This window comes from Cinclus cinclus, chromosome 12, assembly GCF_963662255.1.
Source record: "Cinclus cinclus chromosome 12, bCinCin1.1, whole genome shotgun sequence".
Taxonomy (NCBI): Eukaryota; Metazoa; Chordata; class Aves; order Passeriformes; family Cinclidae; genus Cinclus; species Cinclus cinclus.
In genome coordinates, this window is record NC_085057.1 from 15083824 (window position 1) to 15101697 (window position 17874).

General features: G+C 41.9%; 1 protein-coding gene across 11 annotated transcripts in view; it reads left to right on the plus strand.

Annotated features, from left to right (window-relative positions):
- Positions 1-7635: 7635 nt before the first annotated feature.
- Positions 7636-17874, plus strand: part of STAB1 (stabilin 1) — a 53116-nt gene continuing 42877 nt past the window's right edge. For 10 of the 11 annotated variants that reach the window (XR_009933567.1, XR_009933568.1, XR_009933569.1 and 7 more), the window contains exons 1-5: positions 7636-7669; positions 8745-8897; positions 14287-14423; positions 15861-15976; positions 17071-17156. Coding sequence is in view for 8 of the 11 variants with exons in the window: in XM_062500716.1 (XP_062356700.1) it covers positions 8817-8897; positions 14287-14423; positions 15861-15976; positions 17071-17156 (420 nt within the window). In the remaining 3 variants the exon portion in view is untranslated. Of the gene's footprint in view, positions 7670-8744; positions 8898-13725; positions 13802-14286; positions 14424-15860; positions 15977-17070; positions 17157-17874 lie in introns of those variants that run through there. The other variant, XM_062500717.1, reaches the window with a different exon arrangement.

A 17874-nucleotide genomic window follows, 5' to 3' on the forward strand; every position in this document is an offset into this window, starting at 1 on the left:
CTTTTGGCCTTGTCTTTATTCAAGTTTATACCTTGTGTTTCCAGGATACCATATGGCAGTTCAGCAGCACAGATTCTGTTCCTAGAGTGCATTGTAAAGTATGAAATGTGGAGCAAGATGAAAGAAAATAGTTCATTCTACTATAACAAGACTGCTAGTTCATAAACACAGCTGAGTCATGGAAACTGAGGATCTGCAGCCTCTAAACACAATTTGAGTATTTATTTCAAGTACTTTTGCTTCTCTATTAAATATTAGAGATTTTCTTTCTAAGCTGTCATGTTTAACTTGATGGTTACTGTGCCCAACGAGTTTTAGCCTCCACCATTGCAGTAAAATCCCTACTTGCTATCATGAAGACAGATACTGAGACTTTGAAAAAGAATGTTTTATATCCAATGGGATTAAGAACAGTTTTGATACTTATGTGGCAACTGATGCTGCTTAAAACTGATGCCCCTTAAACACATAGAGAAATCTGGGTTGGAAGAGACCTCTGGAGGTCCAACAGTCTAGCTTTAAACAGGGCAATTTTCCAACAGATTGCTCAGGGCCTGGTTCAAACAAGTTATGAGTTTTCTCCAAGAATGGCAAGTCCACAGTGGTGTTAGGAATTTGGTGGTTTCATGGAGTATTTTTCCATTGTTGCAGAGCTTGGCTGTGCTTTTTGGATTCAGAAGCCAGTAATGTTGCAGTCAGTGCAAGGATGACAAAGACAGAGGCAGCCAAAGTCAAATAGTATTGTAGGATGCAGTGGAGTTCCCAAGCAGAGATGCAAGGAGCAAGCAGAGATGAGGAGCATTACTGTAGTGAAGCTCTGCTCCCAGTTTGGCAGAGGAAGCTTAACTCCTAAGCTTAGACTAAACTGAACAGTTAAGGTAAGTACTGCAGGCTTTTGGAGAAAACTAAGTTTTCCTATACTTTAGAGATCTTCTATTCTCTGAAATCTCAAGGTTGCTTATGTTCATTTGAGCTTAATTATCATTAGGTAGAAAAAAATAATTTCTAAATTAAACATCCTAAGAATAAAGTAATTAAAAGAAATCTTAAGTCTTCACTAGTTCTTTCTGAAGTAGCTCTGTTAATCACTTATTAATAATTGTCCAAGGTAACACTTGAGGAGCATGTGGCAACTTAATCTGATTTTCAGAAGCATTTGAGAATTTACCAGATGAACAGATAATTTACAAGTGAATTTCTAAGTGAATAGAAAGGGAATCTGTAAGGAGTTGTCTGGAACTGCCTGGGATTTGATCCAACATGGACAGATCAGTCTCTCATGTGAGGGTTATATTTGTTATTGCTCCTGGGTAAGTCAACCATGCTTCCATCTTATTTATAAGGGCTGTTCTGTGGGGTGCCCTGTGCTTCAGACAGACATGAGTTCTGTTTTAAGCATCTTCTGTAAAACCCAACTGTTGAAAGGTATTTTAATATGGTACTGGGTATCAGAGAATCCTATATTAGAGTAAGCAGGGATACCCCCTGCTTGTTATATACTTTGAGCAGGTAAGGCCTCTTTTTTGTATTTTATTGCAGAAAAAAAATATCTCTGGTTGAATTTGAAATTCTTTTTAAGATCACAGCTGTTTAAAATGTAGAAACTGTCCCTTTGGATCAGATTATTAATCCAGGAAGTAGCTGCAGTTCCTCCTTGATATCTTGCTAAGCATTGATCACATTTTAAAATTAATGAGATGTTCAGTACCTACTGCAGTATGTTTTCATTCTTCCATTGACTATCTTACCTGTGGTGCTATCAGAATTGTTTATTTTCAGGGCATTTTTTCAATAAATCATATTTTATTCTCTGCTAAGTAGAACATGGTCTATATAAAGCTTTTTTCCTGATACTTCACCTCTTTTTCTATTTTTACCTGGAAAAGAAATTAGAAATGACAGCCCAACCAAACCCCAAACAAGAAATCTCCCTCTCTCCTGCTACCAGATATCTGATCCCTTGCTGCTTTCATAGAATCACAGAATGGTTTGTGTTGCTATGGACTTTCAAAGTCATCTCATTCCAGCCCCCCTTCCATGGACAAGGAAGCCACTCACTTGATAATTTTTCTAAGGGCCCCATCCAGCCTGGCCTTGGACACTTCCTGGGATGGGGCATTTACAGCATCTCTGGGCCACCTGTGCCAGGGCTTCTGAATAAAGAATTTCTTCCTAACATCTAATCTAAATCTCTGCTTTTTAATTAAAAAACATTCCCCATGGTTGTATCACTGGTTGCTGTGGTAAGAAAGTCCCTTTAAAAAAAAACAAACAACTTTTAAATACTGATACGGCTGCAGCAAGATCTCTCTGGACCTGCTTTTTTTCCCAGCCTGAACATCTCAAATTCTCCCAGCCAGTCTCCAGAGGACATGTGCTCTGTGTTAGAACCTCCTGGAGTCAGTGTTTTGTTAAGTGTGCATTTCTGTTCGTTTAAGTGCAATATTAAGCTGAAAAATTTTATAAACTGTCATTCTTCAGTGCCAACCTGTTGTCTTTATTGTCTAATTTTAATGTACTCTTTTGTTCTTAAATACTGGGATTTAAGTGAGGTGTTCTTGAAAATGTACAGTCATTCATCTTGAAACAAAACTGATTGCTTCAGTTCATAAAGATTTCCCAGAACTTTCCACATTCAGTTTGTACAGGAAGCTCTAAAGAACAAAGTCACTGTCAACAGCTGAGGTCACATAGAATAGTCTTGATTTCTTCCTCTATTTTTGCAAGAGCACTACAAAACCCTGCAGGGATATTTCTCTTTAGTAACCCTTTGTCCTGAAATTCTCTCCAGCTTCCATGCTTGTTCAACACTATGACAGTATCTTAGTAGCTGAAGTTATGACCAGAAACACACAGATACAAGTGGAGGGACCTTTATCAGGAAAGTATCTCCTGAACTCACAAACTTCTGTGTTCTGGCTTTGCAGCTGATGTAGATTTTTGCCACCCCAGGAAGACCCAGACAATTATTTTTGTTCGGTGTCATCTCCCAAGGATCTGCCTAAAGGTTTTAAAACTTCCCTTGTACTACAATTAAAAAACCATAAATGAACCTCATTAGGAAGGAAAGTAAATGAGCTGCTGACCTGGGCCACACTGTTTGCTCTGCAAGAAGCAATGGCAGTGTGACCTGCATCCTGTCTGTCCTGTGTCCATTCCAGTGCTGCTTTATGGAGCTCTGAGCTGCCTGGCTGTGGATGTACTGCACAGTAATGTATTTCCATCAGCCCCTCTGGCTTGCCTTCTTGTTCTTACCAGCCTTGATAATAAGGTGGGGGTTTTTAATTGATGCAACACCAAGTGCTGCTTGTGTTCTTATCAAAAAGTTTACTTCTGCAGTAAGAATCTTCAAACATACCAAAACTTAGGCAGAAAAGCAGAAATATGAGGAAAAGCAGGAAGCTGTGTCTCAGAGCAGATTAAAAGCTTCTGTTTCTTGATGTCCACCTGATAATTAAGAGCATTCAGTAACTTGGAAAGCTGAAAAAGAGAGGATGTGACATTTGACACAGAAAGAACTAAAGAAAGACTGTCCAACACTGGAGAAATCTACCTGAATAGGTGCATGAAAAGCAGTACCCAGAGCTGATAAGGTGGGCACCAAACCCTGGTGCTTCAGTCTTCAGGGTCTCTGAGAGGGTTCGACAAGGACCCCTAGAATCTCTGAAGTTGCTGAAAATGCAGAGGTAGCAGGATTCTGACTCCCATCTCCATCTGGTCTCAGGCAGACATTCAGTGCTATCCTTGGCAAACTGTTGGCTACAGCTTGAGTCAAGCACATTGTAGGCCCTTTCTATCCCTTATAGACAGCAGGAGCTGAAGAATCAGCAGCACTGCATGGAAGAGCTCACTGCCATCATGCTCCTGTCAGCAGGTACTGAGTTTCAGTAGCTCAGCTATTGAAACAAACAGCTTTACCCAGAATTCTGATTAGTATTGGATATCTGCAGGGAATTTAGAAACTGACTTTCCAGTACAATCCCAGAGTGCTCCTTAAATAGGAAAGGTACAAAAATAAAATCAAGAGATAGGAAAATGTCACTGCTTTTCACTGCAGCAGAACTCAGAGTCAAGAGAAAGTGATAGGGCAGACTTAAAGCATTTCTTTACTGACATTGGTGCTCCTGCCCATAGACGTTTTGGAGTAACAGGATGTGAGCAACCACCATTTCTTTGGACTATTGTGTCTGTGTGAGAAAGAGAAGGATAAACAGATTTCTATTCTCTGTGCAATCCTTGTAGGTTTTTTTGTTGATTTGGGGGGTTTTTGTTTTTTTGTTTTTGCTTTTATGAGCAAACCTTAAAACCCTGTTCCTTCCAACTTGCCAAGAGGAAAGGAACATTAGGATTGTGTCCTTGCATCTTCACCAGGACCCCAAGGGTACATTGGGTGAGTATGGTTCAGCTGGCCCCCTTCCTACACACAAGCACTATTGGTTTGGCCTGTTTAATCCTTTTCAGTCTCAGCCTTCTTACACCCTTACAATTCAGAGCAAAGGGACTTCATGTCCTTTCCCAGCTTTGCCAGAAGTGCAGAACAAGAGTCCTTTTCTCTCTGTGGATGTAGCCAAATGGTCAGTTCCCAGAGAAGCTGTGTGGCAAGGTGTACTGGATGGCAAATCACTTGCCTTTGCTCTGTAGTTTCTAAAAAAAAAAAAAAAAACAAAGATTTCAATAGCAGGAAATTGCCTGATTTAGTTGGAGCTGCACACACTTCACAGAGCAGAGCTGGTGACCCAGCATTTTAAAACACAGGGTGCTTGCACAGGCAGAGAGTCTGGGAGGGTTTGTAGCCTTATCCTTTGCCTTTATTGAGGTGGGGATTTACTTTCTTTTTCTGTGAAACAGGTTGAGTAATTTTTGCCAGCAGCTTCTCAACTTTAAATGTTAATGTGTACACAATAAAAATGCCAGGTCTTAGATAAGTTGCTTCAGAGAACCCAGCTTGTCATTGATGCATAAAGAAAAAGAGAGGGAATTTTTCCCTGAAAGGGAAAAGTCCTGAGCGTTCCTGCTGCCAACAATGCTGATGACTGGGGACACTGTCTTGGTTTGAAAAGACAGGTGTTTGTTAAGGAAGGCAGGAACTTTTTTGAAATGGCAAATATAAACTCTTTCTTGCTAAATTATTATAATTTTGAAATTAAGGAGCTTTCAGGCAAATATATGGGAATAGGAATAATGTTTTTATTAGGAAAATTAAAATAATAATAAAATTTTAAAAAACAGTAATGCAACAAAGCAAAACACTGACAGAGTCAGAACATAACCTCACACCCTTTTGGTCAGGGTGTTGGTAGCAGTCCCATTAAACAGTGGATGCAGTCCTCCTGCAGTGACAGATGTGGTTCTGTTGAAGTAATAATCTTGGAGAAAGGTGCAGTTTTATTTTGAAGGTCCAGTGGTGATGAAGACGGGCTTGGTTTTCTTTTGGAAATCTAGTGGAAAAAGGCTCCCTTGGTGCTCCTATCTCAGATTATATCCTAGTAGGAAATGTTTGGTTCCTCCCCCTGGGTGGAACATCTCCCAGTGGGATGATGTAATTTTATCAGTCATGCAGTGGGACTCAGTGGCCCATTAGCAAAAGATACCTCCCTGGATGGAGGGTGGAAAAGATAAAAAACACTGCCTTACCTGGTTTTTATGGGTGGTGATAGAATACATACTTTTGCTTACATCCTGTATTGCAAGTCAGAGACTGAGCCCACAAGGTAAATTTTAAGTGTTTTCTAGAAGTCATCTCGAACATGTCAGGACTAGAATTTGAAGATGTTTCTGAGACCCACATCTGTGGCTTCTGCTAAACCAGCCACTTGCTGTTATGTGGGCAAGAGACACTTAACAGAAAAGTCCATCTCTGTGCTTTCCAAAACAAATTAAAGTCCATGTGTGAAACCTCAGAGATAAACACACTGGCACACAGCTGACAAATTCTACTGTATGTTTTAAAATTGGATTTGCACAATCCTGTTTCAATCAGGCATTGACTAGGATAGGAGCAAAACCCTCCTACCCTGCCTGCACAGGATTGTCTGTGTGTTCTGTCATCAGACCTTTACAAGTCTTGCCTAAATTTTCTCTTTTGATGAAAGCTCTCTGGCAGGTCTCAGGATCTTGTTTTATGTGATTTTTGTGGTTTAAAATATTTTGTAGAGATACCTCTGTGCATGAGCAGATCTAATATTGAATTGAGTGAGGGAACTGGGGTTTCTATTTGTTGACAGTTTTGAAGAATACTGGACAAAAGAGTGGAATCAATTGATCCAATGTGTTTTGCCTCTAAAGCATCTTTAAAGATGTCATCCATGAAAAAATACATTTATCTGCCAAGGAGGGATCCATCTATCAGAAACTGTGAAGGGAGCAGTGATTTGGGTTTGTTTAGCTCCCTTTTGCTTCCTCTGCTGTTTCTCTGCTGGTGTTGCCATCTTTGATGACTGCCAGCTGAACTGCTGCTGACAGCACCTTGGCTTCTATGCACTGAACATTATTAATGGCTCTTGGCCACCTATTAATTTAGAGGTGGTTGGATTTTCACCTCACTAATTTCCAGAATCCTGAAGATCCAAAGTTGTTGCAGATTTTGGTGTTCCAGATCCAGCAGCAGTGGTGGGCAAAGCTTCCATTCTCTCAGAACAGCTCATAGTGGCTGAAACACACACTGCTCATGCTGCTTGATCGGGAAAGCAGCATCTAATGAAAGATGACCTTTGGATTTTTCAGTTTATGTTCTGCTGCTGTACAATGGCACTACTCACTGTTTGCATTTTTAGCCTGTGTATTGCTGTTGTATTGCTAGCCCTTAACGGAGGTGAAGTTAGATAAGGAAGCTGGCTGAGAACCTTTTGATGTTCCTGTGAATCTGATTTATTTAATTCAGACAGGAATTTCACCAAGCATTTCTGTCCCTTCCTGGTTTCCCTGCAGTAGGTCAGATGCAGTGATGATAAGCAGCAGTGGAAAGACCTGGAATCAGTTTTTGTGTGTCTTTTTTTGCCCTGTACTATTTTCAGTGCTGAGCCATTTAGGAAACCATCTGAAGACCCATTAAAGAAGCCAGTGCATCTTAAAGTGCCCCAGGGTGAGCTATTTTCACCTTAAACCTTATCAGCTGTGTGTTGATGCTGAGAACTTAATCCCTGTATCATACAGCCAGCTCTTGGAAAACCCATCAGCAATCTTCACCATCCTTCTTGGCAGCATGGAGCAGAGGAGCAGCCTTATTCTTGTGTTTCCATGGCCAGCTCAGGACCATGACTGCAGGCCAAGAAAACACTGGACAGCTTCCATTCCCTACAAGAGTGTCCCCACTGTCCATTTGTGACTTTCCCATCCCACCAGAGCTGGCTTGAGCTGTGATGCCTCTGCCTCATTTTGAAGACCTTCAGGGTACCAAACGGTTTCCAGAACAGTGTGAGCCCTCTGATCCTGACAGAGTGTCACCAGTTGGGCACTAACAGTCCCAGGACTGCAGCTGTCCTGTGGCAGGACAAGTGGGCTGAGCTGTCGGGTTGAGCTGTGGGCTGGTGCTGCTCACATGGGTTGCAGTGGATGGTTGTGTGCCTTATCTGCTTCCTGTTAGTACAGGATATATAGCAGGGCTGGCTGTTCATCATGCTGCCTTTCCCTGTAGGATGAAGACAGAAGTAAGGCACGGCTAACGGCACCAGTAAGTACAGCGGCTCCTCTACGCCTCGTGTTCCAGCATGTGTGTCTTTGTGGGGATGCAGGGGCAAAAAAGTATTAATGCTCTCATTATTTATGTAAAAACAAGAATAGCTCCCTGTCCTGGTTTCATTTAGGCACCTTCATGTACTATTAATGGCTTGAAAATATGAAGGTGAGATTGCTTGGTGAGCTGTGTTGCTAACAGAAGAAGTCCTTAGACTGCTCCAGATAGTGGGCTCTCTTGGCAGTGCAGGGAGACAAAGGCCATGGAAAATCTGTCAAAAATCAATTCTTTGTAATGTTCAAAAAGAGAATATAAATTGCAGACTGTACCTCAGGTTAGTGTGTATTTTTTTTTAATCCTGTTTTGGGACTTTCCTGTTCTTAGTGCTGTGGAAGTGCTCCTTGGATTCATCAAGCTATCAGCAGAGTGTTTGGAAAATTATAAATTTTTCCATTGCTGCCATAGCATCAGCTTTTCTTGCTGAGAAAGTCAACTATTTAAAAAAAAATCAAAGCCTGCCCAACGTGTTTCATTGATTGACTGATTGATTGATTGATACAATGTGCTCTATTCCTGCTCTGGAACACAGCCCATCACTCACATTGCTTTGTTCTTGCACACTTTGGGATAGGCAGTGAATAGATAGATTCAGCTCTACCTTCACTTTGAGGTGTTATGGAGATATTCACATCAGTGGCAAAAGGAAATTAACTTACTCTTCATGAATTTAAGGTATTTAGGTTTGCCCATTGGATTTGCCTTCTGTTAAGCATACAGTTAACCTCTTTTCATTCCAATTAGTTGGAAACTAAGGATTTCCTTCCTTCTGTTTTGAACTGATATGTAAGAGGAAATCCGTAGATGTTCCTGTTTTGAGTAAACCTTTTACTAAGCAGTTCTGCTGGTGCATTTAAAAAAAGAATGGAAAGAAAAAGCTTATGTTGATTCAGAAATAATGCTAGAAGTAGCAGATCCATTTCTGAGGGCTTTGCAGCCAAAAAGCACAGTGCAAAAATGCTCTCTCCCTGTTTACTTTTAACCTCTGGTTTGTCTTGGATCTGATTCTTGGTAGGCGGTGTTATCCTACAGAAAGTGCAGCCTCTCCCACCACCCCTTTTGTGTAAAGGGTCCTGCCTGTAAAAGCATGAAAATGCATCCTCCTGGATTGCTGTTTTTCTTCTTAGCAGCATGCTTCACTCCCACAGCTGACTGCCAGAGTCAGAAGGTAAGTCTGCGGGTCTTTCTTTAAATGTTCATTGAAGAATTCTGCATATTTGGATGGCAGCATGTTAGGGAATAATCCTCTCCACATTTACATTATTTAGGTGCAGAATAAAATCAGTAAAAACTGTAGGGCTGTAAGGTATCTTCTCCGTAGTCCAAACTGAGGAACTAAATATAAGGTTGAAGGGAGCTGCTTGAGTTTTAAATCAGATTAAATTCGTGTTTCTGTTCAGCACTGAACTTGAAAGAAGCAACATTAGAGGGAAATACTCAGCATCTCTGTCTTCTGCTAGTTTCAGTATGTGGGATGGGAACTTTGTATCCATCAGGAGAGATCCGTAAGTTTCCCAGGAGAATTTTACTTTAAAAAATTTTTACAGTCTCATCAATTTGTCCCTTTGCAGCAGTTTATTTCAAGTATATTTCCCAAAATCTTCTCAGTAGGAATTGTTGAATACTTTCCATTTTATTTCAATTTTGTTGATTTTCTTTTGATTCCTTCATCTCTGTTCTTGTGTTTAGCAGCAGCATCTAGGAGAATTTGTGATACCTTTGTAGATCTGTTCTCTAGACTCTGTGGTGAGGCAGCCCAGTTCCTGTGGGCTGGAATTCACACTAATTCACACTATACTGTCTTCTGCCATCACCTTCCTTGTGTCCTGCTGTTAGAGGAATGAACTGGCCTGCTGAGCCTGGAGTTGTGGGGGGCATTTGGAAATTCCCTGGGGAAGGAAACACCCTTGTGTTTCTTGTTGTGTTGTCTTGAATGACACAGCAGGGCCTGATGGGGAGTGGACAGACCTGTGAGTCTTAAGGACTTGATTTAGAAAAAGCTAGAGGACTGAAAGATGCTTCAGTGTCAGACCTTTGGGTGGAAGCTTCTCCATAGACTCTTTCATAGAAGGGCCATAAATGAATAGTAGGAAGGCTTGTAGGATCATTACAGTGACTTGAGCACAAACATGAAGTGTCTCTAGGAGTGGATTTCAACTGTCTGGAGATGTGGGTTCCAGGCAGATGGGTCTAAGATTGTGTTCAGAGACATGGACTCGTTTCTTCAGCTGGTGTAAGGGGAACTATAGGTCTCTCTGCTTGGAGACTGTTGTGCTCTGAAATCACTGAGGAGCCTGGCTTAGCATGAAACAGTTACCTTATCAGGTAATGAGTGCCTACTTACAGAGTTCTGCATTTTGAATCACCTCTGGAGCAGTTTATTTACTTCAGGAATAACTCCCTTTTAGAGTTTTTTCCTCAAAAAATCTCTCTTTATGGAGAAAGAGAAGAGGCATTGAAAGGTTATAATGGGAGATATGGAAGAATAAGGATCTAATGAAGTCTTCTGTGGCAGTTCAGAAAACTCGTTGGATCTGATTGGAATAAAAGTGCTGTGATTTCATAGGAGGCTTTTCTTGGCTCACAGGGGCCATTGAGAGAGAAGAGAGATTGTGTGGTCCCTGTTATTCAGTGATATTAACTCAGGGCTCAGCTTTAATGGTTCAAACATGACAGCGACTTTGTTAGTCTGATTTGTTTTTTTTATACTACCTTCTATGGGCCGGGGAAGATGCAGCAGATGGGAGAACCATGAAAGTTTTTCTGCTGGGAGGAGGCCAGTCCCGGGCTGTGCTGGAGGAGGGATGGAGACAGGTGGGAAATGAGTCATGGGGTCTCAGCATCCCCATGTTTCCAATGCTCTGCAGCTGAGATGCTGAGGAACACACAGGGCAGCAGTGATCTCATATTTTGTGATCTCTGAGCTTGATTGTTCATCCTCATGCTACAGTGTCCTCCTTGAACACGTGTGAAAGTTCGTGTGTCCAGGAGCTGCTGCTTTCTGTTCAGCTCAAGTGTTATTGAGACTTGCTTGAGGAGGTGCATGACTATAATGACAGAAGCATGTGTCTACAGCTTTGTTTTGTAAAGGACAAATGCACTGGAAACTTGGTGATTCATTAGATAATGGCTATTTCCAGATCTGGCTCCCAGGGTTGTTGGAGCTCAACACTGACGTCCAGATATGTTTTTCTTTCTTCCTTGAGATTTTTACTGTGCAGAAGGGTTTGTGTTAAGGTTTGGGAGGAAAAGATAAAGAGTGAAAATGAGTGGAATGAAACTAGCCCTTACGAAATACTTCCCAGTTTATTCTCTTGATGTGGAATATGAGAAATGAGCACTTGAGAAGTGAGGGACATCTGTTGAGAGAGGAGGGAAGGAAACACTGCAGCATCCAGAAGCTTTGATGTGTCTCAGCTGAGTGCAGAGCAGTGGCTGCTCTTGCACAAGCATTTGAGTGCAGGGAGAGGACACAGCACGGCCCGGAAGACAGAGGCACCCTGGCTCTTAACTTGTTTTGGCTACAGCTGGATGTCTTCTGCTTTAAAAACTTCTTTTCATTTTGGAGATATTTGAGAGCATCAGTCCTCCTTTTCTGTTCCTTTGTACACAAACTGTGACCCAGTCCAGGCTCACAACATCACCTGATCAGAACAGTGACTGTCACCAGGAAGCACTGCTGCATCACGGGGACAGACATCCCTTCTTGCTGCTTCCCTTCCAGTGGCTTTGCACTTAGAAACAGCAGTAAAAGATGAGCCCAAGGGTGCAGTACATCATTGTTTTCCATGAGGCTGTGCCCCAGGAGCCAATTCTGACTCAAACTTGTCTGTCTGTCTTTCATCCTCTCCAGAATTTGAGTATTCAGACTGTTGCATTTATGTCCCTTGATTCCATCTTCTGCTTTCCTAAGAAGCAAAAAACTCCAGAAAATGACTGCTTCATCAGTTCTGTCACTCAAATTAGAAGGGAAATACTCTTTTTTAATACTTTTCCACTCAGCTCTTTTCTTCCTCTTTCCTCCTGCTTGTTGCTGCTGACACAAGCATATTTCCTTATAAAAAGGGGAAGGTCTTACTGGAAAGCTGCCTAAACCTTATCAAGTGTCCCAGTAGGGTAGGGGGGACTCCACAATAACTGTCTTGTCGTAGAGGTCTGCGAGTAATTAAACATGCCAACAGGGAGGAATGGCAGGTATCCCTTCATTTCTGCCATTGATAGAGGAAAGAGAAGGGAAATAGAATAATGTATGAGTAATGGTGTCTTCCTCCACCACCATGACAGAGAACACATCTAATGGCCCAACTGTGTTCGATGCCTGAAAGTACAAATGAAATAGAAAGTTGGAGAATTTTAATTTAGTGTTTTATGCTCTACTGTTTATTGGTCTTTTTGATAGAGATAGGGTGGCTCAGATACCTGGTAAAGGTTTGTGGCATAATTCTTACTCATAGGAAGGAGTCCACATCTGTATTTCTTGTTCAGGCATCTTCCCATGTCTTTTTCTGAGGTATTGTCTCAGGAAAGGCTAATGCTGGGATTTGGTGGAACTAAGAAGACAGGAGCTGTGCTGTTCTGTGAGACCCATGTGCCTGGCTTCAAATGGCTCCTTTCAGAAGCCCAGCTTTAGACCAGAGTCCTAATTTAAAATCCAATCAAATGGCTGGATGGACCTCCCTACCCCACTAATGGCACTGCAGATCTTTAGAGGCAGCACCTTGTTTATTCATCCATATTGTTTGTCTTCTCTGTTTTGCTCTGTGAAAAATGGGAAATCTCCCCTGCCTGCTCTGGGTGGGTGGAAACATAAGGAACAGCACAGCTGATCTCTGTTCTGCTAGATAATGTCAGTAAAGCTGGTGCTCACAGGAGAGATGGATTTGGTGGATCTCAGATTGGTTTTGAGCTCTTTGTAATGCAAGAGAGTCCTTGACATAAGAGGTTCCTTAGGGATTCTGCTGCCAGGGGAACTGGAGGTTGCTGTATGGTAGGGAAGCCTCAGAAGCACAACTAGAAGTTAATATCCATGGGAAGGGCAACCAGAGACACAGAAATAATTTCCTTCATTGGGCAACATTCTTGCATGGATGCTGCAGAAGGTGGATCCATAAACATGAGAAAAAGATCAAGAACTCCAGTCAGAGGGAAGGAGTTGGGAAACATTCCAGGGACATGTCCCTGTGGACTTGAGACTTGAGGTTTATCTCTCAGGAGGTTTTCCTGACAGGGTCTGCTGCCTGTCATCTGGGAGGGCCTTCCTGAGCTCTTGATAACTGATGGGAAGCTGCGGGCTTCCTCCCTTGCCTTGAGGCTAATGTATGTATTTGGGCTTAAGTTCAGAGGAAGCAAAGCTGAAATTGCTGATGGGAATCCAAAACTAGGAGTTCTGGGGACAGGAGGGCTGCTGCATTAGCAGTATTGTTCAGGATTGGCTTAAAAATTCCAGATCAAGGCCTCCTCCCAAAATCTGATACCATGTTTTTATTTTTAGAAAATACAGTGCCTGTAGAGGCACAGTTGAGATGAGCTCTGTGGGTTTTTTCCAGTCAATGACCTGGACATACACAGCTCATGCCTCCCAGCTTTTCTCTGTCATCAGCAGTGGCAAATTTTTCAAAATTACCAATGAGGTTTCCATGCAGTAGCTTGTTTCCAAAAGTTTAGAAATTCAAGGAAATGCTTTTGGAGCAAAGTCACAAGTTTTAATGACAGGCTGGCCTGTGATGATGGTCATTCACTCTGATGATGTACTTTGTCATCTGTGAAGCATGATTGTGCAGGGGTGCAGGAAAGCCCTGTGAGGAAAAATGAACCCCTAAAGTCATTCTGGTTGGGTGGAAGGACTTAGCTGATTTATTCATCAGCCATGTGATATATCCAAGTGTCCTACCTGATCTTCATGCCAATGTTTATGGAGTCGTTCTTACCTGGGGTCAAAGCATCAAGGTGCTCAGAGAGGTTCAGAGCACCTTTCCTTTTCATCCAGCTCCCTGTGCCTCCTCACAGTCAACTGCCATGAGAAGTATTTCTTTGAGCTGCTCCTGGCTCTGGGAAATAGGCTGAACTACCACAGTAAGCTCTGCAGACCCATGGAACAGCAAATGAACTGTGTTTTATCAGTGGCATGGAAAAGATAAATGCTGTGTTGCCTTTTAATTCAGTGTCTTCTAGCCAGGGTTATTAATTTAGGGCTTGTCCTCACACACCACTACTACATGTTTGTAAAAGATCTGCTGAAATTAGCAGTGCAGAGTTGTGATTATTTTAGAAATGATTAGAATTTTTGCTGTGGGTTGTAGGGGAAGGATAAGATAGCTGTGACCTGCCCTGTTGTTTCTAGCAGAGATCCAGGTGGATCCAAGCATGCAGCACCACAGCAGGAAAGTTTAGTCCATGGGAGTGTGTGGTGCCTCCCAGCAGCTGCACTAGCCACTGCCCTCCCCAGTGATATCTAATGAATGCTGCAACTTAATAAAGATATTACAAGATTGGCAAGATAAGTGCCTAGGATAACTATTTAATCTGGAGCTATTTGCATTCTGTTTTTTCTTTTTAAGTTAAAATCCATGCGCTGCAATGTCAAGACGATGTTCACCTTGAATACAGCGTGTACTTCTTGTGCTGCAGTGCCTAAAATGTTGTGTCCAAGAGGCTGGTTAAAGACCACCCAAAGATCTGGGGTGAGGGACTGCAGGTAAGACCTATTTCCTAACTGTGTTAGGCTTTTAGTGCAGCCCTTCTGGGCAGGGAGCCGTGTGCATCTTCAGGAGAACACACACATGCTGTTGAGCTCTAAAGGTCCACAGAGTTCTGCTTTCAGATGGTTTATGGCCTCTAATATTGTTGTTTTTGTCTCCTTGCAAATCCCACTTACTTTTTGCTGGGCAGGTTCTATATACACAGACCAAATTAAATGACAATAACCTCTTAAGTTGCCCTCCACAACCTGAGTTTGCTAATCCTGCTGTAGCAATTTAGCAGAGGTCTGTCTAGCACAGAAACCTGTTTCAGACACAGAATTCCTTAGTGGCTTATTAGGAAAATAATATAATGATAGTTCCCCTTGTATATCCTCCCAGCTTCCAGCAATAATCCTCTGAACTTTTAACCTTCCTAGTTCAATTTATGACAATTGCTTGTTCATGTGTTCTTTGCTCATACTCTGTTGAGCTTGGTTGGTAGGAAAAGGATGAAGGAGGCTTTTGTAGAATGAAAGACTATATTGTTTATACTTTATTGTTTGTGTATGTATTCAGAAGTGAATGTTAGTTGTTAATATATAGCTCCATTGTCTGCTCTTTCTCTGATTCCCTCAAAATACTTTAAAAATAGCAGTGGCAGTTTTGCAGTTTATAGCAGTTTTTGCACACACACAGAAGTAAGATGCAAGCCAAAGCAGCAATGCTATTGAGGCAATTTTCAAATTCTTTTGGGAAGGATGTGGTACCAAAAATAAAATGAAGTGTAAGAATAATGTGACTCTATGCAGCTTTTCTGAGTGTTATCTACTCTTGTGGTGGTTGTTGGACAGACCCAAGAATAATTTTGTACTGTGTACGTGCAGAACAGAAGGCACTCCCACCAAGGACTCATCCTGTGTGTAGAGGGGAGGGATGATGGGTTGAAAAGAAGATGCTTCTTTGAGGGATTTAAGGCATTTGTCCAAGATTTAGTAAAGAATCTGAATAATATGGCTGTTAAATCCAAATTTACAGCATTTTGGTCTGGAATCTTTAGAAAAAGACAGAAAGAGATGAGTCCTGAAAGATTTTGTTCTTTCAAACTTGTTTTAGATGTGAAGTTGAATGCTGAGTCACCCTGGAAATCCTAACTTTGTTCCTGTGTTGTTTAACCCTTCAGCACCCAAGGTTTTCCTCCTGATGCAAGATCCTGTCTCATGCCTAGTCCCTGACAGGTTTCTTCTAACCAATCTTTGAGGCTCAAATCAATGGTCCTCTTTAGAGAAGACATAACTGGAGTGAAACCTCTTGTGTGTGTGCATGGAACAGGGCATGAGGGCCCTTCCTTCCCTTCAGACCTCAGGGTGCTGCACTGTGATTGCCTAGAAACCCTCCAGCAGGCCTGTGCTGGGTTTGTGGTATAATCATAATCTTGGATTATTCTTTTTAAGGTACTCTATCAAGTTAGGAGAAAATACCCTTTCCCTGCCAGGGTGCCATCACATGTGTAAGAAGGAAATTGAGGAAAGAAAGTGCTGTCCTGGATTCTGGGGTACAGAGTGCTATGGTAAGTTTTGGGATATTTTACAATAATCTCCTGCTCTTGAACAGGTCAAACCAGTTTTAATAAGGAGTCATTAAGTATATATGGAGGTGATTAATTTTCATTATTCCTTGGACACTCACAAGGTCTCCATTATCTGTCTGGGAGCATATTTGTCTGTTCAGCACATAATCTCTTTGCTCCAGATGAGTCGAATCTCCTTATATTTAACACATAATATAACCTCCTGTGTTGGAACTTCCTTCTGTCTCTTCTATATAAATAAACTTTTGGAAAGGGATGTTTTTGTTCCTCTTTACAAAAGTTTCCAAAGGAAGAGGAAGATCTTTCTGATATCCCTCTTGTCTGCAGCGTGTGTGCCACGTGTGCTGCTCTGTAGTCTGGAGTTAGTCAGCTGGTCAGCCACAGAAAATACTTAGCAATTCCAACCTAAGGTGAAAATAACCATCCCAAAACTCCCACTCAGACTTATGCCAAGTAATGAGAATTTGTTTCATCTTGTCTCAAAAATCCAAAAGCAAGAACATTTCTCAGCTGAACATTTCTCATGTTTGACTGACAGAATATGGAAAGACCCTCTCCAGTTCTGCAGAAAATGGAAGATTGTTTGAGTGCTTCAGCCTGTTCTCATACTGGCTTTGAATAAGCAACTAGTTTCATCAGAGAAATCATAGATTTCAGAATTATCAAAAATAGTTCTCAGAATTTGGAGGTAACCCACTCTAAAGATGTGAGGACCCTGTTTTTCTGGGTACACTTACAACTCTTTGAGAAGTCAAGGAGAGCTGAAAATGCTCAGTGTCTTTGCAAAGCAGGCTCCTGTCTGTTCCTAGTTCCAGAACTGCCCTCACCTCTCAGTGCTGCTAGCAGCAGTGGCCCAACCTCAAAAAATGCTTTGGTGCCTTGGTTGAAATGTAGTTATGGCTTGTTGGGACTTTTCCTTAGACCTTTCACCTCTGGGCCAGTGTTAGGTGTGCTGGATAATTTGCTGGTAAAGTGGCCTTTGTTTTGTAAAGCTGGAATACCTGGGGCAGGAAGAGATGGAAAAGTGCTGGTTGTTCAATTTAATCTCATGTGTCCTGTCTCTTACCTGCCAGAGTGTCCAGGTGGCTCTGAAAATCCCTGCAATGGCCATGGGACATGCTTGGATGGTATACAGCAAAATGGGACCTGCGTCTGTAAGGTCAGTGCATGATTTAGTCTGAGGGTGATGTGCTTTGCAGAGGGAGCTGTTTGTGTGGTGTCTGTGCAGATGCTCTGGGGGGAGGCTGCCCCTCTGCCTGGAAGGTCATTTGCAGCTCTTTTCATCCCAGCTCCTTTCATCCCAGCATCAGTGTCTATGGTTTTCCTGCAGCATTGGTGTTGACAGCATTAGCACTAAAACACTGTTGGTGATGATGTGGAGTTGGTAAGAATCTCAAGGGTGAAATAAAGAAAGAGTTGCATTAATTTAACCCCTGATCAGTTGAAATAATTGTGTCTGTCTGTGGCTGCAAGAAGCCCTGAGACATTTGGCTATTAATAAGCTGTACCCAGGTAGAGAGAGGGTCCCTCTTTCAGGAAAAGCAGGAGAGATGAGAAAGAGAATTTAGGGTAGACTTAGTACAACCAAAGTATAAACAACTCCTGCACATTTGAATTGAATAGAGCAGTGTTTCTGAGATATATAGGGTAATGAATCAGTGTCAGACTTGAAACTTTCCCTGATGAACTGTATATTTTTACAGCATCCTTAATTAACAGCTCGAATCCTACCTCTTGGACTCATTTTTGAGAAAGGCTGATTTTGGATTTAACTCAAAGACACCTTATATCAACTAAAATGTATGCAGAAGGTCCCTGAGCCCTGTAAAATCAATGTTAAAAAAACCCACTGGTATTAATGAATTCCAGATTCCTTT